This window comes from Pteropus medius, unplaced genomic scaffold, assembly GCF_902729225.1.
Source record: "Pteropus medius unplaced genomic scaffold, Ma_sr-lr_union100, whole genome shotgun sequence".
In the NCBI taxonomy this organism is placed as follows: domain Eukaryota; kingdom Metazoa; phylum Chordata; class Mammalia; order Chiroptera; family Pteropodidae; genus Pteropus; species Pteropus medius.
In genome coordinates, this window is record NW_024344378.1 from 30057040 (window position 1) to 30083436 (window position 26397).

Sequence of the window (26397 nt, forward strand, 5' to 3'; positions counted from 1 at the left end):
TCTCTTCTGTAAACACCAATGCAATGATCTAATTCAGAAGAACCTTATCTCTTGTAGTATATCCAAGATTCTGCTCCCCTGGACACGGAAAGGCAGCTCAGCCTGTTTTCTCATTAGTGAAATGAATAAGTAGGTAGAACTTGGCTCTGTTCTATTAGTCTTGACTAAATTAGTTGATGCCTCATTTTTTCTAAAAGTCTCACATGATCATGCTTCCTTATGAAGTGCAACCAAGATGGAGTCTGAAGTGAGCACAGTCTTCTTCATATAGCCAATAAAAGAAACAGAAACTCTATTTTTAACAGCAGTTATTCTTCACTTGACGCATAAGAGTGGACTAGCAGACTTCATACCTCCTATTTTAGCCTAGGTGGAGAATTAAAGTATTTACTCTATGTGACCTTTTCATATCTTGCATTCATCCCTTAAAAAAAATCAGCTTTGTATCACAAAACTAATATAAGATTATTGCAGAAAAAATTTAAATATGATTAAGTGAAACGTAGAAAATAAAAGTTCCCCAAATCCCAACTTAATAAAACACTGTAGCATTTTGAAATGGATTAGTCTAGTTATCTCTTTGTCTCTTTCTCTCTCTTTATATTTTTGACAGCATTAAAACTTGGAGTTCTTTCTTTTAGAATCCAAACTTAAAATATCTCGGAGGAATTTTTTTCCCAATTATGTTACATATTCTGCTGTCTTAGAGATTGTTAAACAAAAATGACTCGAGTTGTCACTTTGACCACTGATTATTGTCATGGAATGAGTCATTTTATTTGAGCTTCTTTCAGTTATAATTTTTGCTACCTGTGTGCCTGCTAGAGTATTCTAATTCCCTATGATTGGAAGAAAAAGAACAGTTGGTTAGAATCATATGTAAATTAAAAGTTGCCAAGCTCTGCATGAACCTAAGAGCCTTTCCTATGATATCAAACACATAGACTTTATAAGTTTCTGTGACCTGGAGATCTTTTATATTTACTTTTCATCTTTAACTATGTCTTAGAGTCATGATTGCATGAAATGTCATCTCTGAACTAGAGAGAGTTTAGTATATTTTTAAGAATAATGATAAGCATCTTTTTGTGTATCTGTTTGCCATTCGAATGACTTCTTAGAAAAAAAAATGTATTTAGTTCTTCTGCCCAGTTTTTAATCAGCTTATTTTTTTTGTGATTGAGTGTATGAGTTCTGTATAGAATTTAGATATTAACCCCTTATCTGACATACAGTTTGCAAATATTTTCTCACATTCTATAGGCTGCCCTTTCATTTTGTTAATGATTTCCTTTGCTCTGCAAAAACTTCTTAATTTGATGTAGTGCCATTTGTTGATTTTTGTTTTTGTTGTTTGTGCTTTTTGTGTCATATCTAAAAACTCATTGCCAAGACCAATGTCAGGGAGCTTCTTCTAGGCATTTTATAGTTTCATATCTAATGTTTATGTTTTTAATCCATTTTGAATTAATTTTTGCAAGTTCTGTAAGTTTGGGATCAAATTTCATCTTTCTGCATGTGGTTATCCAGAAATAAAACCATTTGATTTGTGGCATTTATTGGACTGAAAGAAATTTTGAAAGAAGTTTGCAGTTTAGCAAAGGCGTCATTTTTATTAATTGGTGTTAATCAGGTTGGGGGGCTTCCCGTGGTAACAATAACAACAACAACAAAAACCCTCTAAATCTTAGTTGCTTAACCCATAAGCATTTATTTCTTGTTTTGCAAAGTGTATTCCTGGTCTGATGACTCTCTGAGGTAGATTTCTTCCAAGTGATGATTCATAGATTTGTAACATATCATTTGGGACATGCAGTTATCAGGGTCACTAGAGCAGAGGAAGAAAGATCATGAACTCACACCCCCTCTCAAATGCCTCCATGTAAATATTTCAGTTCAGGAATGATACATGTTACTGCCACTCACAGTCCATTGACTAGTAGCCACTAGGGAGCTAGATGCCCTTCCCGTATGCCCAGAAAGGAGTGGAGGACCGGATATGGATGAGTGCTGCAAATCTCTATCACAGTGACCTTGGGCAAGTAACTTAACTTTATCTATAAGACAAGGAGGTTGGACTAGATGAATAGATGACTTTAGAATCCATACTTCTCATAATGCCTGACTCCAAATATTTGATTCTTATTATTGGCTTTTTGTTTTTGACTACTTTGTAGGCATTATTTTATTGTTACTGTAAGGATATCAGATATATTAATACCAGTAAAGGGCAGATGCTTATGTTGCATAGTGTAGCTGATGGTTAAGTTAGAAGGCTCTGAAGGCACATGATCTGGTTTTGAATCTAGCTTGGTCTCTTACTGGCAGTATGACCTTTGGCTATTTATTTTATTTCTCTGTGACTTACTTTTTTGTTTGCCTTTTAACTCAAATGTAAAATGGGGATAGGAATACTAGCATCCTCATAGGATTACTATGAAAATTAAATGAGTCAATTCATATATTATTCTTAAAATGGTGTCTGGAACATATTAAGAGTTCAATAAGTTTACTTTGTTTTATTTTTTTATTTAAAAAAAAAAATGACCATCCTTCTTGCTCTGGCTTAATACATGTTTACATAGCAACAACTCGATAAGTTGTTATCTTTCATGTCCTGGTGTGATTAACTAGCTCAATCCATGCAAGTCTCTTTAATTTACTGACCATTAAAACAAAGTCACAGACAGTACCTAGGGTGATCTGGGTCTTTGCCCAAGACCACCAACCCCTTTGTATTTGTACTTTATGTACTTTAGCTTAGATGTCATCCTTGCTTGACCCTGTCTTGGCTCTGTCTATCCAAGCTGGATCCTGCTTTTGGCTCCTGCAAGCATGAGATTCCTGCCTGGATTAACCCCTGTCACTGAGCTCTGGCTTTCTTTCATTGACTTCTCGAGCTGGCCCCCTTGATTTTTGGGCAACCTACTTACCTTTTATGGGAGCTCCCTCCCCTAATCTTAGCCCCTAAGGATACAAACCCTGCCTCTTTGTTCACACTGAGGCTTGGTTTTGACCTCTACACAGTGTAAGGAGCATCAGATAGATAATTCCTCTCATTTCACTGGCTGCACCCTTTGAGTGTGGGTATTTCAGATGTCACCTAACCCTTATTGCCATCCCAAATCAATGACAAACCTAGGATGTGAAACCTTCCTGCCGGCATTATCTCTTCAGGTAGTTGCATATGAGCACAAACTTTTTTTCTTTCCTCCTGGATCTTAATTGGATTTTCCTTGGGAATAAGTTGGACAAATTGCAGCAAGAGAGAATGTGGGAAATGGTGTGTGTTCACTCTCCAACATGAGGATGATCTGGTTCCCTTTTCCTTTTGCTTTTTGACTGATCTAATGGTGGATCCTTTGTGAATGGTTGCCAGTTAATTTGCTCCGGGCAGAAAAGAGAGCAATTCTTACCAGGGAGTGTTCCTCCCTAGGCTTGGTTCCATCCAATACAAGAAAGACAATATGCTTTCATGTCAAGCTCCACTCAGGTTTTCCTTTCCCCGATTGGCAGGAGAGAACATTGAGTCAGATTGGCCTTTGGTGCAAGCAAGTTGCTTTCTGCTTCTTTTGATTTTTTCTCTTCCAAGTTCTTCTATCAATGGACAGTGTGGTACTTTTTCCACAGTGCACAGTACAGGTGGGAGAAGCCAATAATGAGATTTATGTAGAGAGGAAGAATTACATCAAAAGATATTGTCTCTGAAATAATGATAAATGCAGCTGCAGCCTGCTTTTTCTCAATCTGCGTTCATAATCTTGTATGGCAAACAGGTCAAATTTGTCACTGCCAAATGCAATAAATTCTTATCTGTGGTTTTCGAAAAAGATAAATCATCAGAGAATACTTTCCAAATACTCGGCAAAGGTTCTATAGCCCCACATTGTTTATGTAGCGGTAGAAAAGTAGGAAAGTTTTGCAATTCCAATTTTGTCTAAATTTTAAAACCTTTGGCTGTTTCAAAACTAGCAAAAGATAGTCTTTCTTTCCAAGGCCGAGTTCGTCTAACTTAGAGCTTTAAAACCAAGCATGAGGAACACACTAAGAAAAGAATTGCGCTGTATGGTTTAAAATGAATGAAACAACTCTTGGGTATCCACATTCGTCCTAATTAATATAATAATAGTCACATGTTGTAGAGTTAGCAAAGAACTTTTTAAACAAACATTGTCTATGTGAATCTTTCGGCAAGGCAGGTTTTTGTTAGTTTCTATTTTTTCAGTAAGAAAAATGAAAGTCACTGAGAAGAAAGCCTCAATCTTCAAATCTTGAATTCCAGTCCTTCCCATACCCTCAATGTCTTTCTTTATCCTTTTGCCCTTTGTATTGAAAGTAGGACTGAGATAAATTTGAGGAGAGAAACTCTGTAGCCCTCGAGTAAGTTTATCTATCCTGTCCTCTGAGAAAAGCAGAACTGTCAGTATTGCTAGGAATATTGGCTTTGTGAGTCCCTGGAAGAAAGAGAGGCTTGGTGTTCTCCTCTGTCACACGCCATCTTCCTCCCATGCCCTGCCACCAAGGAGCAGCTACCTCCCTCATAGAATGAACTTGGGCTCCCACCTTTCCTCTCCTTCCTGGCCTCTCTCCTCCCCTACCTTTCTCTCTCCTCTCTGCTCTTTCTCCTCCTGTTTTCCTTCTCACCATCTCCTTTCTCCTCCTCTACCTCCTGTTCCTGCTCTTCCAACTTTCTCTCCCTCTCCTCTTCCAACTTATCGTTAAAGAAACTGGGTCATTTGTCTTACAGAGTCTCTCACAGTCTGGGTTTTGCTTACTGTATCTCCACATTGTCCTCTAAATTCACTGGTCTTTTGTATTTCCTATAAACAGGCACTGAGATCTAGAGGCTGATTCGATTTGGGTTTAATTTTATTTGGTAAGAATACTTGAGAAGTGAGGTTGTATAAATCATTCAGAGTTTTGCAATAGCTAGTTATCTCTTTTTTGGAGACATAAGCAGCCAGCCATTGATGATCATTGCCTAGATCTCTCATTTCATTAAGAATTTGCAAAACATTGATATTCTATCTCTATTATTCCTTCCTCATTTATTAGCTGGACTACTTTGATAGTGAAGAACTGTCCCTTATCAATAATTTGGCTTTCCCAAGATACTTTTATGCAGGAAAAGCAGAATTTTTTATCCTTGATTTTTTGATCCTCCTTTCCCCTTTTTTTTCCTTACCAATTTTCAGTAAAACAAATTAGTTCCCTAGCATCTTTTAAAGTTAATCAGTGAGGTTTTCTTTTAAATATCATTATGACTTCACGGATTTAAACAAATTTGATTTGCGTCAATCTATTGCAGTTATTTTTTTTAATTGATGCTCAAATTGACCAATTTTTGGCTAGTAAGAATCTCTAGTTCTTTTTGACACAATTCTAGTCATGTCAGCAACTTTCTTGATTTCTGGTATGACAAAAATGTTGCAATTTTAATTCATGTTTTTCCTCTCCCAGAGCTAGACCCAGCCATTTCTTCAAGATTCTCTTGTTCCTTTTAGCAAGAAATAGTATTTAGAGACCAAAAAAATCTGGGTGGTACATGAAATACTTAATGTTTTAAAAAGTAATTTAATCTCAATTATACCAAGAATAAAGAATGAAGAAGGATGTGACCACAGAACATAAAAAACTCACATCAAGCCACTACCCGGTAGGCATAAGTAAAATATTAGGAGAATTTGTGGTGCTAATGATTATTAGGTAATGATTAAGTAATTGGGGTTTGGGGAGAAACATTCTTTTGGCTTGAATACAGTTTGCGGTTATCTCTGGCTGCCTTTACCTTGTGCTTCCTCTGAAAGGATGTTAAGAGGAAGAGAACATGGCTTTGCTTCATCATTTGTTCATGAGGAATGAACACGCAGGCTTACACATCCCCAGTGGCTGCCATGCCAGGGCCCAGGTCAAAGTGATATAGATAGTAAGGGTTTGGTAAAAGGCAAGAGGTCTTGTCTAGAATCTGGAGACTTGGGCTCACATCTTGGAATAACTATTGTTTGATCATTCTCATTTTTTTTTAATAATAATTTTTTTATTTTTCAGTTTTTGTTGGCAACAATATTATATTAGTTTCGGGTTTACAGCATAGTGATTAGACATCTATATAACTCACAAAGTAATCACCCCAATAAATCTAGTGCCCCTCTGATACCATAAATAGTTATTATAATATTATTGGCTATATTCCTTATTCTATACTTTCTATCTCCATGATTATTTTATAACTACCATTTTGTAGTTCTTAATTCCTTCCCCCCTTTTCACTGATCTCCCCAATCCCCCTCCTATCTGGTAACCCTCGAAATGTTCTCTGTATCTATGAGTTTGTTTCTGTTTTTGTTTGTTTGTTTGTTTGTTTTGCTCTTTAGATTCCACATACATGTGCAATAATATGTCATTTGTCTTCCTCTATCTGACTTACTCCACTCAGCACACTATCCTCTAGGCCCATCATGAAATATCTTTTCCATCCCATTACTTTTAGTCTGTGTGTGTCCTTTAATCTGAAGTGAGTCTCTCGTAGGCAGCATATGTAAGGGTCTTGTTTTCTTATCCATTTAACCACCCTATTTTTTGGTTCAAGCACTTTTTTTTTTCTTTTGAAGTACTTGTTGATAGATATGTAATTATTGTCATTCTTTATTTAGACTTTCGATACATATTTTTTCTTCTGGAAGAAATCCCTCCAACATTTCTTGTAATACTGGCTTAATGGTGATGAACTCCTTTAGCTTTTTCTTGTCTGGGAAGCTCTTTATCTGTCTTTCAATTCTAAGTGATAGCTTTGCCACGTAGAGTAACCTTGGTTGTAGGTCCTGGGTTTTCATCACCTTTTTGAATATTTTGTGTCAAGCCCTTCTGGCCTGTAAAATTTCTTTTGAGAAATTGGCTAAGATTTGGGAGCTCCCTTGTAGGTAACTATTTGCTTTTCTCTTGCTGCTTTGAAGATTCTCTCTTTGTATTTAAACTTTGGCATTTTAATTATCATGTGGTTTATTGTGTCCTCTTTGGGTTCATCTTGTTTAGGACTCTCTGAACTTCCTAGGGTTGTACGTCTATTTCCTTCACCAGGTTAGGGAAGTTTTCCATCATTATTTCTTCAGAAAGGTTTTCAATTTCATGCTCTCTCTCTTCTCCTTCTGGTACTCCTATGATGCAAATGTTGTTACACTTGATGTTGTCCCAGAGGATCTTTAAATTATCATTTTTTTGGATTCTTTTTTGTTGCTGTTCTGATTGTGTGTTCTCTGCTACCCCATCCTCTATGTCACTGATTTGATTCTCCTTTTCATCCATTCTGTTGATTCCCTCTAATGTACTCTTCGTCTTAGATATTCTTCATTTCTGACTGGCTCCCTATTATATTTTCAATCTCCATTTTTATGTTTTTTTTATCTCTTTGTTAAAGTTCTCACAGAATTCATCTACTCTTCCCCTAAGTTCCTTTGATCATCTTATAACCAGTGTTTTAAATTCTGCATCAGGTATATTGCTTGTCTCCATTTTGGTGAATTCTTTTTCTGGAGCTTTGTTCTGTTCTTTCATGTGGGACATGTTTCTTTGTCTCCCCACTTTGGCTGCCTCCCTGTGTTTCTTTCTATGTATTAGGTAGGGCTCTTACGTTGTCTGGTCTTAGTAGAGTGGCTTTATGTAGTAGGTGTGCTGTGGGGCCCATTGGCATAGACCTTAGGAGGGGTCTAGCCTCAGCCAAGTTTAGCCACAGCCTGTGCACCTCCAGGGCCACAGTCACCAGGCAATCCACATATGACTGCCACCTGCATTGGGCTTATGCCTCGAGGGGCCAAGTCAGAAACTGAGGTTGGCTGTCACTGGTGTGGGGCTCAGGGCTGCTCAACAAGAGGTACAAGGCATGCTGAGGCCAGATGGTGCTTCTTTTGGGTTTTGTGAGCCTTTGAGATATTTTATGAAAGTTGTCAGAAGGAGCCAAGATAGCCAGTATGTGTAGAATAAACCACAGGAAGAAACTTGGGTGGGACTCCAAGTTGGGAGAGGAGGAGTCTCAGGGAATCCACTGGACGGAGCAACCTATGTCTGCAGGCTGGGAGGAAGAAGGGCTCAATAAAGGAACAATGGCTTCTGCCTGCACCTCTGTCCAGGGATAAGATGCCCCTCCAGCCTTCGCCATGAAGCCCAACAGCTGAGCATCTCCTCGTATGTCCCTGCCACCCCTCAAGTGTCTGCCCTAGTGCTGGAGCTCAAAGCAAGTGAGTACATCAGTGAGTAAGACCAGGCATGGACTCTTCAAGAGGAAGATCTCCACTTCCCACAGCCCTCCATCTCACTCAGCTGCACCTTCATTGGTTTTTACATCCAGAGGTTGTGGGGACTTCTCTTCCCAGCAATGGAACCCTGAGTTAGAGACCGCAGTCTGCAGCTGGGACCCCTCACTCCTCAGGTTGGGGAGGTGGCTCTGCAGCCAAGACAGCCCTCCTGATTTTCGATCACCACACGTGGTTGTGGAACCGGGCCATTTCTCATCTCTGTCCTCTTGCAATTTTGAGGTGACCTGTTATTTGAGGTGACCTATTTGTAGGGCTTCTGTTCAGCTAGACTTCACAAACTGGTTGCTCTGTAGTTTCGTTATAATTTTGGTGTGGTCGCTAGAGGAGGAGTACACAGCCACTACCTCTTATGCCATCTTGAATCTAAATATCAGATAATGCTCACTTTTAATCATCCTTTCCTGTGCCTGTTCCCTCATATGTAAAATGGATAGAGTATGTGTGCTTGAGTGAACATCTTGAGGTGGAGAGTAAAGGACAGTCATCCTTATCTTAGCTAACAGGATTTATCTGAGAGCCATTCAGATAGAAATAAAATATATGTACAAGTTAAAATATTTGCTATAATTATATCTTTCCTTCACCCCAAGGTAGTCTAATTCCTGGCTGTGGAAGACAGCCGTTTTGTTGGGCACCAGAGGTCCCTGTGGCCCACCATCTTTCCTCCACTGGCTCTACCACAATGCTTAAAATCTCCTTGATTCTTACCCCTTTAGTATTCATGTATGAGTCTTAAAATGTCTGGGAGAAATGATATCTTATGCCATTATCATCTACTAAAACTCTGTTTAAAATTATCTTATCTTACTAGTTGGTGGGTCACGTAGCAGGTCTCGGCGTAAATGAGAATGCATGGCTCCTTAGAGGGAAGAAAATGGTTAGAGAGGTCCGGAAGAGACCATAGGGACACTGTAGAGGCCATCCCACTGTAAGAGAGAAGGGTGGGAAAAGGAAATCCGATGGCAGGTTGTTAGTGGTGTCTGCTTTGACTTTATTTTGGAGAACTACCCTTCCTTCTTTGGATATGGTTTTGTTGGGTCTCTTTAAGTATCCCTTAAGGGAAGGAATAAGTGTATAATCTGAGCATAGCCAATCAGATGCTGTGTTTCAGGAACTGAATTCTGAGTAGGACAACACAAAATTCTGATGTAGTTAGAGGATAGCCATCTCCATTGGCGATGCCCTAAAGAGATTGATCAATGGTTTTTGCTACCTAAATCCACAGAGTTGCCCTGATCTCTGGCCTTCCTAGCCTGAGTCTTCTACCTGTTTTGCTGCCTTCCAGTGAATTTACTTCTCTTACTTTCCCCCTCTCTGCCTTAAGTTAGCTTGATTTGGTCTCTGCTTGACACCAAGCCTTCTAATGTAAATAAACACAAATTTGTTTAATACCACAATTTAAACCTGTTTCCTTCTGTAGTAACAGAGAGGTAGCTAAGGTATGTTACTAAATGCTCTATCTGAAGGCACTTATATCTCTAATATCTCTATTTTTTAAATATATGAGTATATTTGGCCTAATTCAGAAGAGAATGCAAATGAAGACCATAAGGAAATACCATTTTTTTTTTTAACCTGTCGGAATGGCAAGGGGTAAAGAGCCTGAGCTACCCTTTTAGGGAAGTAACAAAGTCTGGAACATGCTGGCACAGCCCCTGTGGGGGCCATTCCAAATACTGAAACAAAATTTTAAATGCACACACCTTTGACCCAGAAATTTTACTTCTAGGAACTTACACTAGAGATGTATCATATAGCCAGATTATTATACAGCCATTAACAAGAACGAGACTATTCTATATGTAGTTACATTCTCCACTACACATTAAGTGAAGAAGATCAGAATTGTACTAGTTGCGTCAAAAATATGTAGAAATATTCATAGAATCATTTTTGGAAAGATTCACAAAAAGTGGGTTGTGGTTACCTCTGGAATGGGAATATAGTGGCTGGGAATAAGGTTGGGTGAGGAAGCAGTTCATTCTGTACTGCATTCTTGAACTGAGTGTTGCCTCAGATTTGTTTTCATCATTATGTTAACAAAAGGAGGAGGAATGGACAATGGGGTGCTGGTCTCTCTACAAACTCTTAGAAGCTGATGTGTTCTTCATCAAACTACTTCCTAGACAGCTTGGATTTACTAGGAAAAAAGGAGGCATTTGGCCTATTTCTTTCTCTCTTTACCTCTTGTGGGCCATTGTTTAACTTTATGCTCTTATATAGAATATATCTTCCTGGAGGAAGTAAAATTATTATTTTTCCCATTATAAAAGTGCTACACTGTTATTACAGAAAATACCGAGTCAAAAGATGAAGACAAAATCTGCCCATAATCTTAACATTTTGCTTTACTTTTAACATTTTGCTTTACTTTTAACATTACTTCTTAACATTTTGCTTTACTTTTTTAGTCTCTATGACCACACCTATATAAATAATGTGTACTTTACACACATGAGGTCATAATGTTTTATAAACTTAAAATAATACTTAGTAATTTTTCATGTATTAAGTTTTTTTCTTTAATGGTTGCATAGCATTCTTGCCCTATTGTATAATCATTATTCACATTCTTAATCTAAAATTCTGCATTCTTTTTGCTCATGAGAATCTAAAAATTAAAATCACTGTTCTATTCTGAAGTTGGTATAATTATTGCCCAATAAGACCCCTAGCCCACCCTAATATCTAATATATATTATTACCTTGTCTTGATTGCTGGTTGAGTGATCTGTGGTAAATAAAACATGTTTTGCTTGTTTGTTTTTTGTGATCAAGCTCATAGACATTGCACAGACTTGTCATGCTGAAGAGCTGTATGAAGGTTGAAATAACCTTTAGCCCAGTTGGCCTTCTGAAACTGCTATCTCAGCGTCAGGCTGTCGCAGGAGAGAGCTTGCACATAAACCTTTCATTATCAATATACTTTAATATCATCTTTGTACCAAGCCCACAAAACTATGATAACGAGAACTCTAACTCTCCTCGACATCACCGTGAAAATCTTTCCTCTGTAGGTTTTAGATAGTGCTGAGAAGTCTTAGCTGAGCAAAGTGCAAGGGGAAAGGAAGCAAAATTCTGGACCATCATTTGCTTTGCTGGACGCAAAAATTCTTCTGAGTAGTTAAATCAGGTAAGAATGCCTGCATTTTCTTGGAGTGGGAGGGAGGGATCTTGAGTCATCCATTGTCTCAGAGAATGTGAGGAAACCTTAAACCTTCATCCCATTTTCTTAGCTTTGGAAAACTATCACAGTCTTGAGGAATGGAGTCTTTGGCATGGTAAAGATGTGGCAAGTGGCTTGCTATTGTGTTATTAGAGCTTCATCATTGACCTTGCAGGATTATGCTAGATTAAATGCAAACCTTTAGGAAATGTAGAATCCTTTAAAACGTAATTACTGCTTTAGCTCTCCAAGGTTCATTTGCCTTCTGAAGGCAGACAAGACATTTGCTTTAACATTCGAATTCAGATTTTAATCATTAATGAGAAATAAATAGTGCTAATGAGTTCAAAGAATTACAAAGAATTGTAATTCTGGCAATGAAACAGAGTAGTAAAACACATGAGTTACTTCACTGAGATCCAATTAAGAAGTGGAAATTCTAATGTTAAATCAAGGGCCACTGCTGATTTGTATAAGGGTCTGGTAGTGGTAATCAGTTCAGCCAAGCAAAACTAGCAAAAACAAAACAAAACAAAACAAAAAAAACCAAAAACCAAAAACCAAAAAACTTTATCCTCATTGTTATTATTTACTTTTATCCTTTGCTACATGGTTTGTCAACATATGGGATCCTTTTGTTTACTGAAGAGGGAAATTTGACTAATACCTGGCTTGAGACTATAGATACCCCCTTTTCCATGCTATTTTCTTACCAGGTAGTATTTGAAAGTTGGAACGTGGAGTTTTAGGTCAAAGGTATGTTTTTCACCTTTATGTGGACAAAATAATTCTGCTTAGTCCGTGACCACAGAGTACAGCCCTCACTCTAGCCAGCCTTCTCACAAGTGCAAGTAGTGTGGGTGGATCAGTCTTCCCTGTTGACAAAAGGGCTCCAACCTAGATCAATGTACAGACCCGTAAACAGCATCGTCACCAGGAATGAAAGCAGAAATGATGTAGCCAAAGAATGCAAATAGATTTTAGCTTAGTTGCTAATGTCAAATGGTGATTGATGGCTGCCAGATTGAGCGCTGTGCTGAGAAGGATTTAGAATCCCCTGTGAACTTTCAAAGAGTGCAGTAAATGATTGGTGTTGTCTGCTACGAGCTTGGGATATGGAACTAGTGGCAAGAGTGTTCCGTACTTGCCTGGTATAGTCTATTCGTATGAAAGGGCTTACAAACTTGGGCAACTTGAAGCACGTGCATTTTAATTTGTGATTCTGTTTTTTTTTTTCTGCCTATTCCATATTTCTTCTTCCATCTCTGCTTTTTCTTAGGAGAAATGGCCAAACGTACCTTCTCCACATTAGAAACATTCCTGATTTTCCTCCTTGTGATGATGACGGCAGTCACGGTGGCCCTTCTCAGCCTTTTGTTTGTCACCAGTGGGACCATAGAAAATCACAAAGGCAAGTGTCATTCTCTCTCTTGGATGCTGTTCCTAGGCCTGGAGGACATTTCTTGATTACTGGGGACACTAAGACAAGAAAGAATGTTTGCTGAGAATGCTTATAACAAGACAATTTAGTATGTACTTAAGTTGCCTAGGATAGCCACCTAACTTTTACATTAATTGCTCTTTCTGCATTGACAGCAATTTTTATCAAGTTTACCTTTGCCCCCAACATTAATAGTATCTGATATGCTTTTTTTGTCTTTTACTTTTCCACTGTTATTAGCACAGTTCAGGATTCTTCAAGGCACAGTAATGTGAGATTTGGCCCCAAGCCTCTTCTCTTTCTCTTGATCTCTTTTTGGCATCTTCTTCTCATGGGGGCAAAAGGAGAACGGAAGAGCCACTGTATATCAATTAGTCTTTAAGAAGACTTAGAGAAGGAAGTCTTGAGTTCAAATCCCGATGAGGGCCAATCAAGTTCTGTTAATGAGGTGGAGTAGGGAGGTGAACTGAGATAGTTTTCATGAGGAGGGTCCATAGTCCCTCCTGATTGCCAGCTGTTTGTTCTTATGATATCATATGGACCTACATCTCCTGAGTTTTCAAGAGATGGTAGAAATTGGGATGATTTTATTTTTAATGTTAGAAATGATTTAGTTTTTGAAACTCTCTAGGCCCATGCATGAGTCTTTGATGGAGCTTCTACTTTGCTGTTAGGTTATATACCAGTTAAACCAGTTGAGAAATGGAGATTGAATGCCTTGACTACAGCAAAGGAAGGGCTGGCCTCAGGCCAAATGGAGAAGGAGACAGCATTTCTTCACTTCAGTTTTCTCTTTTGTGGCCTTTTCTCTTTTCCAGTATATTCTCTATCATGTCCCTGTGCTTTGAATTCTCTGCAAACCCCAGAGGAACAGAGACCTTCTATGCCAGCAGTGAGCAGAGCAGAGTCTTGGACTGCTAGAAATGAAAGAATTTATAGGACTTATTTAGTTCTAGCTCTTAAAATGAGAAAATACAGAGACTGAGACTCAGGGAGATTATCAACAAGTACAGTAACTGTTCTCATGGTAGAAGCTGCTGTTTATTGAAGGGTTAGTATGTGTTAAGCATGGTGGTCAGGAGTCTATATAATTTGTTCATTTAAGTCTCCTAAAACTTCTGTGAAGGTAGGTGTTAGTACCATTTTACAGATGTGGAAGCTGAGATTCTAAAATTGCAGAGAGCTTGCCCATGGCTATGTGACTAAGTTTTGCTTTGGTCGGCACCACATTCCTATGATGATTATCAATGAGGCACTAACAAAGGTGTCTGCTTCTTTCCTTGCAATACGAGATGTCTTGTAGAAAATATGGGCTTGGGGATGAAAGACGGGGATTCTAACTCCATCTGAGAGTGGTTGAAAGATCATGAGATTCTGAGTTGAATGATCTGCTTTGGGCACCTGATTAATCGTATGCTTCCCATGAAATCTTGGTTGAACTCACTTCTCTCGGCTTTCATATTCTCATATGTAAAACTGAGGATATTAGACTAGGTAATCTCTAAGATTTTTGAGCTTTAAAATTCTAGGATTCCAGAACAAGTTTGCTGTTAATCTCTCACTTAAGTACTTCCTGACCACTAATGCCTTGTGACACTGACATTTGCTGCTTTGGCCACCCTTAGCTATTGCCTATAGTAGAAACAAACAAACAAGTAAAATGTATAAGTATGATGTCTAAATATGTAAATAAAACCAAAGCCATAAGCCAGCCATTGCTCTAAAATTTTAATATGCATTAACATATTGTTCAAAACAACCCTAGGAGGTAGGGTATTATTATTATTATCTCCATTTTATTGGTGAGAAAAATGGGGTGAAATAACCTAAGTAATTTGTTCAACTAATAATTGGTAAAATCAATTTTCAAACCCAGGTTGTTTGTTTCTGGCACCTGCCCTCTTAGACTCTATGCCATTCTGCTTCCCTGGTGTGTGTGTGTGTGTGTGTGTGTGTGTGTGTGTGTGTGTGTGTGTTTGAGATAGTAATAAAGAACACAGTGTGTACATGCACATATATATATATAGTGATATGAAAATTATTAACAAAAGGTAGAACTATGTCAACAAGTATACAATGATCTAGGTTGCATTAAGAATAAAAGTCTTTTAAAAATGTTTTGAGAAGGTTGAGGAGGATTCGAGCAGGGTAGAAACAACTGAGGTGGGGGATTGAGATGGATCTGGATGTGGTGGAAATGAACCAACTCTAAAGTGGGTAGTGGAGATTGGTTGGTGGAACAGAAAGGAGTGGGGTCTCTGAATGGAGAGAATGGTAGAAACAAATTTCAAGAGTCTGGATTTAGTAGTCTATGTGCCAGGAACCTGGCACCTGATTTGTTTGGCTGGAGTGGACGTGCACAGTGAATGAATGAAGGGCTATGAGTTTGACAAGGAATGACTTGTGAAAAGAAGCTGAAGAGGGACATTTGATGGAGGCCTTGATTGTTTGGCCGAAGCATCTCTAGCTCAAGAAAAAGATTCTCCTGAGGATTGATATAAAACAAGTTTTTGAGGTAATTCTCATATTTATTATATAAAAGAGAGTATGCAAAGATTTTTTTTTTCTTTAATAAACTGAATGTATGTGTTTTAATTGATGCCAACAAATAAGTGGGCTGAATTGTTGTTTCTCAAATATTCTGTTTTTAGATTCAGGTTTTCCAGCAACCCAGGGACCTCTGGCCACCCAGATCTCTTCAGCCAATCAGGGCTCTACAGCCTTTCAAGGCTCAACACTCACCCAGGAACCCACGACCATCCAAATGTCTCCCATGATGACGACCCCTGAGCCGCCTCTATTTCAGAACTTTACTGGCTACCATATTGGTGTTGGGCGAGCTGACTGCACAGGACAAGTAGGCGATATCAATTTGGTAGGTAAATAATGGGTTCCTCAAAGAGGCTGCGAAACAAATAATTTTATTATTTTTCATCCTGCATTTATTCCTGATTATTACATCATCATCTTTTCACTTTTGTATTGACTTCACTGCTGTATAACATTGTAAATACTGTACTATGAGGAAGAAGGGAACTTTTACTCAATCACAACTCTCTTGTGTGGACTCAGCGTTGCCGTATATGACAGTTTTGTTTTGTTTTTTTTTCAAGAGAAGCCAGAAAATCTCTGGATTGAAGATCTGAAGATTAAAATCTCTTGACTGTAAAACGTAGGCAACTCTAGTTGGTTAAAACTGGAAACCTGGCATGGGCCAACACTGTGTAAGCCAAGTAAAACCCTTCAATTGTAGGTGTGGCTTATTGGCTGCTAGCATCAACTTCTTGGCTATGACAGTGGCAATATTTATATCAGCCCTTCCCTAGGAATCCAGAGCATAAAGTCGTCCGATGGGATTGTCTGCCTCCTGCCAAATAATCTTTAGATTCTAGGCATTACAGCTGACCATTGAACATTGCAGGGGTTAGGAGTGCAGATCCCTGTGCAGTCGAAAATTCCTATGTAACTTTTGACTCCCTGAAACCTTAACTACAGTAGGCACTTCACATCCACAGATTTAATAAAACAGTCTCTTTGATTTGCAGTTGCAAATGTGAAAACACTGTTTTTGATCCACGGTTGGTTGAATAAGTGGATGCAAAACCTGTGGATACAAAGGGCTGACTGCATTTATTGAAAAAAATCCATGTGTAAATGGACCTGGATATTTCAAACTTATGTTGTTTAAGGGTCAGTCGTATTCCCTGGTCTCTGTTCTGAAAAGTGACTCTGGAATGTAAACTATAAATAAACTCTCGCATGAGATAAAGCAAGCAGTAGGGGGAACATTCTGAAGACCTGGCTATACTTTAAGCGTGAGTTTTATGACATGGTGAGAGAAGGGGCTTGGGATAGGTGTGTTTGATCCGAGTTGGTTTCAGATAGGACAATGTGGGAAAAGCCAGGTTGAGGTGCCCCTCAGTAAAATTACTTAATTAAAAAGAAATCATTTTCTTCAGAAAAAAAAAAAAATCACACATTAACAACCAAAGCGAGGGAGGCTTCAATCTTCAAAATGTTTCCAGGCAATGTGGATGGTGGGAGAGGAACTATTTCCTTGTGTAGTATCTTAGGTAGGAGAAAAGGTTTTGTTTCAAAAAACAGAGAAGCCCTGAAAGGTCTCCAGAGTAGTAATGAAATTCTGAGCCAGACTGGCTCCTTCCTTGACTACAGGTCAGTGAATAGCTTCTGCAGAGCTGATCACTACCTTGCTTTTATATTTTTCTACATAGAAGAGTAAAGCCTCTTTTATGATGTTGGCTTTATTCTTGAAAACACATATATTATCTCACTTAGAGCTACAGTGCCATGTGGCTTGTTTGTCCTTCCTAAGTAGTGTCTTCTCGTATGATTGAGGCTGCTTCCCAGTAGCAGGGGAGTGAGATGAAGTGGCTCTGATCTTCTCTTCCTCTTTAGATGGGCTACGGCAAAAGTGGCCAGAATGCACAGGGCCTCCTTACCAGGCTGTACAGTCGTGCTTTCATCATGGCAGAACCCGATGGGTCAAATCGAATGGTGTTTGTCAGCATCGACATAGGCATGGTATCCCAACGACTGAGGCTGGAGGTAAGCGATTAATATGAAAAAGAAATGTCATAATTTAAAATAAAACTCTGGGTAATGATGACAGCAATTAAGCCCTCTTGGTTTCTCATACCGTAAGTTTCTACTACTCTCAACATTATAAGCTCTTGACGATCCAAAAGACAATCATATGAAGAGACTGATCCTTATTTTTCCATTCTAAGTCATTTTGGTCAAACTTTGCTCTCAGTTCGGCTGATAGCTCACCATCATTATTAATGCTAATTTTCTTGAAAGTTTATTATGTTCCAGGTGACCCTCACTCTTCCTGTACATTCTCTCCTCTACTCTTCCTTGTTAGAATCCCGAGAATGCCAGTTAATCAGTAACCCTTCCCTCAGGTTTTTAGACAACTGAGAATAGATGCAAGGAACCAGATGAAAATTAAAATACTACACTGATGAGATTGAACATAAATTGCTGAAGTTGGATGATAGGCCCATGGGAGTTTCATTATAATTATCTTATTATTTTTGTTTATGTTTGAAAATTTCATAATAAAATTTAAAAAGAATACATCCGCTTTCTTAATCTTTAAGCTGTATTGTAGAATATGGCAGATTCTTCCATAATTTTTTCCAAACTTAGATCTTGTTATTCACTTGTGGATCCATTTGAACTTAGCAGAAAGATGCATGGGAAGGGCGGAGGTCCTGAGCTACCTGAAACTTGTAGATAGAAAGGTAGAGATGGAGAGATAGAGAAAGAGAGAGGCGGAGCGGGGAGAAGAAGAGGGAAAGAAGTAGGGGGGGGAGGAGAAAGAAGAGAAGGGAAGAAGAAGGAAGGGAAGGGAAAGGAAGGGAGGATAGAAATAGAGGGATAGACATGGGCTTCCAGGTCTATCTCTCTAAGCCAATTTCTAGGCTTTGACCCAGTTATATTTTCTGTATCAGATCAGGTCACAGAAGGAGAATGTGGTCTCTTAATGTCTGCTTTCATACTCATGAATGTGAGAAAGAAAAGACTGGAATACCCAGAACAGTGACCATTAAATGTCCATTATTCAGTGTCATGTTAATCTCACCTATTAAACACTGTGTAAGGGTCCAGCAAGAGGGGTGACAGGACAGCCTAAAAGTGTTTCTCCAATGTCACTCCCTCTTGAGGGGTGGGTAGTGGAATGGAAGCCTCTTCCATTTATAGAAAGAGGAGCAGGGAATTAAATATCTTCCTCACCCCTACACTTACGACAAAACTGAAGTGGGTCTGTTATTCTCGTTGTATGGATAAGGAAACTGAGTCTTAAAGAAGATAATTGACTTTTCCAAATTCAAATAGTTAGCAAATGGTAAAGCTTGGTTCTGAATACATCTATACCTGGTCCTAGACCCCATATTCTTAAAAGTGACATCCTATTATCTTAGAGGGAAAAACGCATTGATAACCTGCTTTTTGCAAGGCACTTCGCTAGTTATTTCAGAGGACACACAACTAAATGAGTCATAATCCATGTCCCCTGTGATCTCACTACCTAGTTGGGGGATAGGAGAAAGGACTATAACAGAAATACGCAAATAACTATAATTCACTGAAGTAAAGCACGGTGGTGAATTAGTTATCTATTACTGAGTAACAAATAGCCCCAAACTATAGTTGCTTCAGACAACAAACATCCATTATCTCACACAGTCTGTAGGTCAAGAACTCAGGAGTAGCTTAGCAGAGGAGTTCTGGCTTAGGATATCTTGAAGTCAAGGTGTTGGTAAAGACTGAAGTCATCTGAAGGCTTGACTGGGGCTGGAAATTTCACTTTCCAGAAGATTCACTTATGAGGCTGTTGGCAGAAGTCCTCATTTCCCCACTTTTCATATCTTCATGACAGAGCAACTGGCTTCCCTCAGTGTGAGTAATTCCAGAGAAAGAGCAGGAAAGAAGCCACAGTGCTTTTTTAACTCTGGCTCAGAAGTTACACACCATCACTTTCACCCAGTTCTAGTCACTGGAAGCAAGTCACTAAGTCCATTTCACACTCAGAGGTAGCAAAGGTAAGCTTCTCGAAAGCAGGAATATCAAAGGGCTTGTGGACATACAATCTTTTAAATACACCACAGAGGGTTTCAAGAAATGGAAATTAGGGGAAAATTTCAAAGGGAAAGTGACACTTGAATGGGCAGAATTTTAAATGGTTAACATGGAGAGGGAAAGCTATCAAATGAGGGGACACCATGAACACAGAGAGGCATGAAGGAGATATGCAGACTCTTCTCTGAAGGGACAGAGATTAGCTCTATTCGGACATATGTAGGTATATAATTAAAGATGTACCTGGAAGGCATGTTGGTCATAATTGTAGAGGTCCTGGGATGCTTGGTTGTTTTTTAGTTCTGTAGGTGATGTGGATTCTTAGAAAACTTTCAAATGGAAAAGTGATGCAAATACAATTTTGCTTTAGGATGATTAATCAGGCAGTAACATTTGAAGTGGATTGGAATAGACTAGAACTAGAGGTGGGGACACACAGATTGACAGATCCTTTAAATTAAGATCACTCTATTGGTGAGGGTCCAGTTGGGAAAACAGTAATCACACTGGGCACTTTGGATAGAGGGGGTTTTACAAGGTGTTAGAAGGTCAGGGTTGCCGGAAAATTGTTAAGTTTGTCTGGCAATTTCCCCTGCATCAAGTAAGGCTGGCACAAAAGTCCTAAACCAAAGGGGTCGCAGTGAGACTACATGGTGGTAAGAGGTCAAATAGAATGCTAATGAGATTTGGGAATGAATAGGCATAAAGCTAACACTTAACATAGTCCCCATGATGAGTCAGGCACTGTTCTCTCTATATAATTAGTATATTATATCCATATATATTAATTAAACTAGTCCTCCCAACAACTGTATAAAGGAGCTAATATTATTATGTCATTTGACAGATTAGGAAACTGAATTACAAAGGACGAAGTAACTTGTCCAAGGTTACACAGTTAGGAACTATCAGAGAGGAGATTCAAACATCTTGGTGCTAGAGCTCATGCTCATTACCATTGCACTATACTGTTTTTCTGAGGAATCAGAGATGGTTCTGACTGGGAAATGGTGGTGTCATTAGTAGAAATAGGAGAGTCAAAAGGTAGACTTTGAGGGTGAAGTGTTTAGGGGAGAAAGGTTTAACATGTTAGGTTGTAGATGCTATCAAGTCAATAGCGGGCACCATTTAACCATTTCTTCCTATTTTTATCTCTTCATGCAATCCGAGACCCAGCAGGAAGGCTTTTAAATGAACCCACTTAGTTATCCCAAGTTAACCCAAGGGATAGTGTGAAAAATAAATGTAGCTGAACAAGCGCCATTAAGCTTACTTTTAACACCTGGTTTTAGGCAGATCCTCAGTCTCGGCTTTAAGATTGATGAAATTTCCGGCATGGAATGAAGATTAAGGAATGATCTTTGAGCAGAGAGGCAGAGCAGGAAAACAGAATGACTTTCCTGCTCTTTTCTATGTCATGCTCCCAAGAGTGTCAGTAATAGGAAATGGAATGGGAATTGAATACAAAGAAGTGAGCTGTAGACATTAATGTAACTTCTTTGCTCTATGTTAAAATACCCCTACTTTCATGAAGTAGAAAACATGTTATTTATAATGGCTATTTGCAGGCATTGATATTAGATAATTTTTAAATTTATTTTTCTTTTCTTTTCCCTGGAAATTCCATGTGCCTTATTTTATATCAGAGATTGTAGTTTAGGATAAAATTTCTGAGTGGTTTTAATTGTTTTCTTTTGTTTTAAAATTCAGTATTCATAATTTCTATCTTTTTAAGAGCTTGATTCTTGAAAAAACCTGAAGAAATACATTTAACTCTAAAATCCTAACATTATAATTTTTTTATGAATAAAAATGGGGTAAGATTAGGGGAGCTTTAAAATGGACTAGCAGTTCTTTTTTTCACTACCTTGTTTTGGCTATAGAATTGTAAGAATAGCTTTTGACTTTAGTTAAGCTTTCATGGTGTCTTTTCATTGACCACTCCTCCTTCTTACAGATATTTTTTCTTCATGAATTTAGTAGTTACTGTGTGGAAGAATATGTAAGAGTGATGACAAGTTGGGGCTGGAGTTAGGGTCAAACAAAAGGAACATGAAAATTTACTGGGATGGAAAATGTGTGTTACTTGGTCAGAGGGCTGCTGGGTTATATCATATTTCCTTTCCACATTTACCTGGCATCACAAGATTGCTTCTCCATGTGGCCTTAGTAACCTAGCAATTGACATTTGGATCATAGAGAGGTTAATGAGGTAAGATAATTTGTAAGATTGTCTTCCTGATTCAGTGATCACATGACTAGAATGAGGGTGGTGTAGCTCTCCGCCTAAAATAGAAGAGATTGAATAGATGTTTTACATATGTTAAGTATATAGCATCCAAGTTGCTGCTAACTCTTACATACCAGTGTGCTGAAACCAGCTTGTACCAGCCCATGTGAGCTGTTAAATATTCAGGAACTTTATGAGCTAGTTGTTAAACTTTTGGTAGCTTGAAATTGACTATGGTGGGAGTTTTCACCCCACAGAAACTGGCAGACAATACAAATAAGGGCTCTTTTTTTTTTTTTCAAAGAGACCATTTATCAGCATACCGCTGCCTACGCCATAGTCAAGGTAGACCGCACTACTAATCGAAAAAGGCACTCTGTTTTGTTAAGCCCAGATTTGGATTCTCAACAAACTGCTCCTGAGAGCAACCGCCAATAAATAGGACTGAGTACATGAGATATAAAGTATTTGCCATCTCTGCCATAAATGAGCTTTCCTTGTTGTCCCTGGTATTAGGTGACGGTACATTACATTGAGGGAGGCTGCTTTGGGTTTGATACTTTTGCTAATTTCAATAATTTTTGACATAAAAAATTTCACAAGAAGCCAAAATAATTACCAAACATTAGATTGTCGCTAGTTCAAGCATAATCAGAATAGGTTATGCATTTGGATGTTAAATGATTAATTAATTCAATAAATATTTACCAAGTCCCTTTGTATTAGTCATGCATTGCTGTACAACAAGCCATCCGGAAAACTCAGTTGTTTAAGGCAACAATAATCATGTATCAGGATTTCAGTGGGTCAGGAAAACCAGAAAGGCTGGGTTAGGTTACTCTGACTTATGTCAGAACCTCATGACATACCATCATGTCCGTGTCATGAGGTGGAACTCAGGTATTAGCTGGGGCTGCAATTGTTTGAAGGCTTGACTGAGGCTGAAGGGTCTACTTCTAAGTTGCTCACCCACATGGCTAGCAAGTTAGTGCTGACAAGATGGTTCCTTTCCACAGGATTGCTGGTGTGTCCTTCGGTCATAGTGTTTGTTTCCTCCAGACCAATAAGTATATGATGATCTGTGTCAGGGAATATTGAGATCTTCAATTTGGGAAGTTAGGCAATTGAGTAAAGAAGCCTTTGCACTGTTTGTTCACTGCTCCCAAGATGCTTTCCCCCTGGGCATTGCATGACCAACTTGCTCTCTTCATTTAAACCTCTGATGAAATGTAACTTCTTTGGAAAGATCTTTCTTCACTGACAACCATCACTCTCTTTTTCCTTACCCAGCAATATTTTGCTTCATAGCATTTATCACTATATAATATTACATATTTATTTGTTTATTATCTTTCTTCCTCATTAGAATAAAAACTTCTTCAGAGGAGAAACCTTATATATTCCTAGTGCTTAGAACAATGCCTAGATATTAATGCTATGTGTGGAATGATGAATGGGTAAGAGTACTGGTTCTTATAGTTAAAGAGACTTGGATCCAGATTTGGGCTGTGCTGTTTATTAGATCAGTAGGCAATTTACTTCTGTACACTTAAATGTTCTCAGCTAAAAGATAGAGTTAAAAATACCTACCTTTTGGGGTTGTCATAAAGATTTTTAAATGATATAATGTATGTAATACCTAGCATTGTGCATGCTTGCACATAGCAAGCATCTATAAAATGTTAGCTATTGCAATTATTATTGTTGTTGTTACTATGATGATATTCTCAAGCTATATATACTATATAAACTATTTATGTACTATAGATATACTATGATGATATATAGAGCGAGGAGCCACTTGACTGAGATGTCATTGATATGGATCAGTGACTGGACTAGTCAGTCTTTTCTCATGCTAAGTTCCTATGTTATCCCTCTTCTGAGTTCTGTTTTTCTCCTTTTTTGAAGGTGCTGAACAGACTGCACAATAAATATGGCTCCCTGTACAGAAGAGACAACGTTATCCTGAGTGGCACTCATACACACTCAGCTCCAGCAGGATATTTCCAGTATACTGTGTTTGTAATTGCCAGTGAAGGATTTAGCAATCGTACTTTTGAGTACATGGTCACTGGCATCATGAAGGTAGGCAAAGAACCCTAGAGACAGCTGTTTTTTTTTACCACCACTCATAGTATTTTATGAGTGGTTTAGTGTGCTATGGAGACAGCCCCTATAGGATCTTGGTCTGAGCACAGTCTTAATACTTACCTTTCTTTTCCCTTCCTGACTCTCTTGTAGCTTCTGGCCCCGAGCTATAGGCTGTTAAGCCTGAGGCACTGATTGGTTGAAAGAGGAGGGTTCTATGGCAGTAAGCTTTATGCAGTCATCTAAAGAAATAGAAAACATTTTGTATGTAACCCTAATAACTGCAGCAGTCATCTAAAGAAGTAGAAAACATTTTGTATGTAACCCTTATAAACTGTAGAGCCCCACATGGTCTGGTCTCTGAATGAAGTCACATGAAAGAAAATCCATCAAGGAACCAAAAGTAATTACAAACAGTGCCAATCTTTCCTTGTATTTCCAAAGCTTCCCTTGTATTTTTGAAAGAACATAAATGGGTATCCAATTTATAAGTGCACATCCTCATTTGTCAAGTCCTCTATAGCAGCTTTAGACTGACATGGTTCTCCTACCAGTACCCCCAAACTCGTTTCTCATTCCTGGTTTGGGTTCCTTTTTTTCTCCTCTCTCTCCTGTCTTCCAGCTTATTATTTTCTTACAAGGATCCTCGCTAATGTTTTCTTCATTCCTTTGCCTTTAGGGTTTAGTCTCTCTTTACTTTATCTTGTAAAGACACTTCCACAATCCAGGGATCCAGCTGGCAAAGGCAGAAATTTCTTTAGAACAATGTTTTTCAAACTGTAGCTAGTAATCTATGAATAGCTTTATGAAATCAATTTCATGGATTACAATAAGCATTAACAAAATTAAAATAAAATAAATTGGAAAGTATCAACGTGCATAATACACAGTAAGGGTATAATTTGTTTTATGTACTTCTGTTTTAGGATATATCTTGATGTTTATTAAGTTATGATGAAAACTGTAATGCTTACTGTGCTTCTCAAAGTCTGAAAAAGCCTGCCTTAGAGGGTGGTGGGATGGAGAAGGTAGGGAGAGTAGAAATACCTACATGTTAACAAGTCCTGTCCCAGTGTTGTAGGAGTCAAATCTCCCATTTGGGCCATCTCAAATGGCAGCTTGTGTCTGACTCAGCAGTCCCGAGAGTCTCTGCTGATCAGCACTGTGCTTCTCTATACACAGCACTTTCTCTATCTCAGCCCTGAAGGTCATGTCTGTTTACCTACAGAACGACACCAGACCTGTGGTTCTCCAGCTTTCACCCCACAGTGAGAACAGGTTGGAGACAAAGGAAATTGTTCACAGATCTCTTCTGTTTATATTGACTAAATCATTATCTCTACCAGGATTTCTAACTTTACAACTCTTTTTTTTTTTTTAAACCCACAGAGCATTGAGATGGCACACACAAATATGAAACCAGGCAAAATCTTCTTTAATAAAGGAAATGTGGATGGTGCACATATCAACCGAAGTCCTTACTCTTACCTTCAGAATCCACAGTCAGAGAGAGCAAGGTGAGGGAGAAGTTATCAAAATGAAATCTTGTGTTTTTTTAGGAAGAGCAAAGAAATCTAAGAACAGGTTATAGTTGATGAATATGATAGAATCCTAAAAGAGTATTAAAGCTAAAGTAATTTAAAAACATGTTTATAATCTAAGACAAGCAGAAATAAAAAGTAAACATAGAAACACACACCAACCTATGCATATATCTTTCTACTTTGAGGTCTGTGGGAGTCATTATGAATATTTGAAGGACTCCAGACTTTGGATTCTGACACAACTGTGATGTCAAATTAGCTTTATCACTTCTTAGTTGTGTGACCTTTAAGATGTATATATTGATAAGAGATTTACTTAATTTATTGGCTCTGTTTATTCATCTGTAAAATAGAGATAAAAATGTGCATAAAATATTTGTTAAATTAATAAATAGCTCTTCTTATTATGTTATTTAGAAGAAATCATCTTAGTCCAGGAGAATGTGGCAAGAGAGAGAGGAGATAAAAGAATAAAAAAAGCAAAACAAAACTGGAATTTAGAACAAGAAATAAAACTAGAATAATTGAATGGAACACTAAGGGAGATGATTATTTTGTCTTTTTTTAAAATGATGAGCCAGGTTTGCAACAGAAGAGAAGTACTTGGCTACTATGGCAGTAAAATAATATCTCAGTTCAACCTGACCACTTGACATTTTACATTTGTCTGTATATTTTTCAATAGCTGTCAGAAGAGTTGATTTTTAGAAAATATAATCTGACGTCCCTTGAAAGGACATAAGAGAACACTTTAAGTTGTAGGTCATGAATGTTCTTGATTTTGCATATTCCTTGCTATCTTTAAGGAAGTCCATTATAATTTGATATGAGTAAAGATTTCAAAGAGAAATCCTTTTTGTAGGAAATACATGTTATATAATCTTGCATACATTACATAAAAATATATATTTCATCTCCAGCTAGCTGACCTAACGCCCCTAACTCCGATCACAGTTGCACACCATTTCTTTAGCAGAGTAATGAGGTCTGGATGCAGTCCCTGGGACTAC

The 26397-nt window shown here is 38.2% G+C and overlaps 1 protein-coding gene across 1 annotated transcript in view; it reads left to right on the top strand.

Moving 5' to 3' along the window:
• The window catches only part of ASAH2 (N-acylsphingosine amidohydrolase 2), an 84163-nt gene that overhangs the window by 11589 nt on the left and 46177 nt on the right, over nt 1-26397 (top strand). Inside the window, exons 2-6 of the mRNA XM_039871813.1 lie at nt 12755-12886; nt 15568-15791; nt 17333-17482; nt 23664-23840; nt 25233-25360. Of these exons, the coding sequence (XP_039727747.1) occupies nt 12760-12886; nt 15568-15791; nt 17333-17482; nt 23664-23840; nt 25233-25360 (806 nt within the window). The 5' untranslated portion in view covers nt 12755-12759. The remainder of the gene's footprint in view (nt 1-12754; nt 12887-15567; nt 15792-17332; nt 17483-23663; nt 23841-25232; nt 25361-26397) is intronic.